The sequence below is a fragment of the Cariama cristata genome, unplaced genomic scaffold, assembly GCF_000690535.1.
Source record: "Cariama cristata isolate BGI_N322 unplaced genomic scaffold, ASM69053v1 scaffold32219, whole genome shotgun sequence".
Lineage (NCBI taxonomy): Eukaryota > Metazoa > Chordata > Aves > Cariamiformes > Cariamidae > Cariama > Cariama cristata.
In genome coordinates this window covers 416-1098 of record NW_009637942.1, presented here as the reverse complement: position 1 = coordinate 1098, position 683 = coordinate 416, and the positions used below count along the sequence as shown (strand labels likewise).

Here is a 683-nt window from a genome sequence, read left to right as displayed (position 1 = left end):
GGCCCCCCCAGCGGCTCGCCACCGTTGCCCGCAGGCCGAGTGGAGTCAGAGCTGCTGCACACGTACAACAAGGTGGACCCCTTCGATGTGCTTATCCTGTGCGTGCGGGTGGCCGTGCTGACAGCTGTCACCCTCACCGTCCCCATTGTCCTCTTCCCGGTGAGTGGCCCCGTAGGGATCCCAGGCGAAACAGGACCTTGGCACCAGGCTTTGAGAGGGGAAACAGGGGCAGTGATGGGGCTGAGGCCCAGGGGCAGGGTGGCAGGGATCGGCAGGGCTGCAGGGACTGGGGAATGGGACCGGCTGGGTGTCAGGGACAGGGCTGCGGCAGGGATGATGGGGACCAGTGGGGCCGGGGGGACAGGACTGGGGCAGGGGAATGGGTGACAGGGACCAGCGGCAACGTCAGGGCTGGGAAGTGCTGATGAGGACCCTCAGGCCTGTGGGGACAGGGGATGGAGCGGGTCCTGGGTCCCAGGATGGAGCGTGACACCCTGTCCCTGTCCCCAGGTGCGCCGGGCCATCCAGCAGATGCTGTTCCAAGGGAAGGACTTCAGCTGGATCCGTCATGTCACCATTGCCGTGGTCCTGCTGACCTTCATCAACCTCTTGGTGATCTTTGCCCCCTCCATCCTCGGCATCTTCGGCATGATCGGTGCGTGGCAGGGGGGCCCCCCCCGTCC

At 66.2% G+C, this 683-nt stretch overlaps 1 protein-coding gene across 1 annotated transcript in view; it reads left to right on the top strand.

Annotated features, from left to right (window-relative positions):
• Positions 1-655, top strand: part of LOC104168080 (sodium-coupled neutral amino acid transporter 3-like) — a gene marked incomplete at its 3' end in the record, with an annotated part of 3366 nt that extends 2711 nt beyond the window's left edge. The window contains exons 5-6 of the mRNA XM_009708537.1: positions 12-159; positions 511-655. Of these exons, the coding sequence (XP_009706839.1) occupies positions 12-159; positions 511-655 (293 nt within the window). The remainder of the gene's footprint in view (positions 1-11; positions 160-510) is intronic.
• Positions 656-683: the final 28 nt, after the last annotated feature.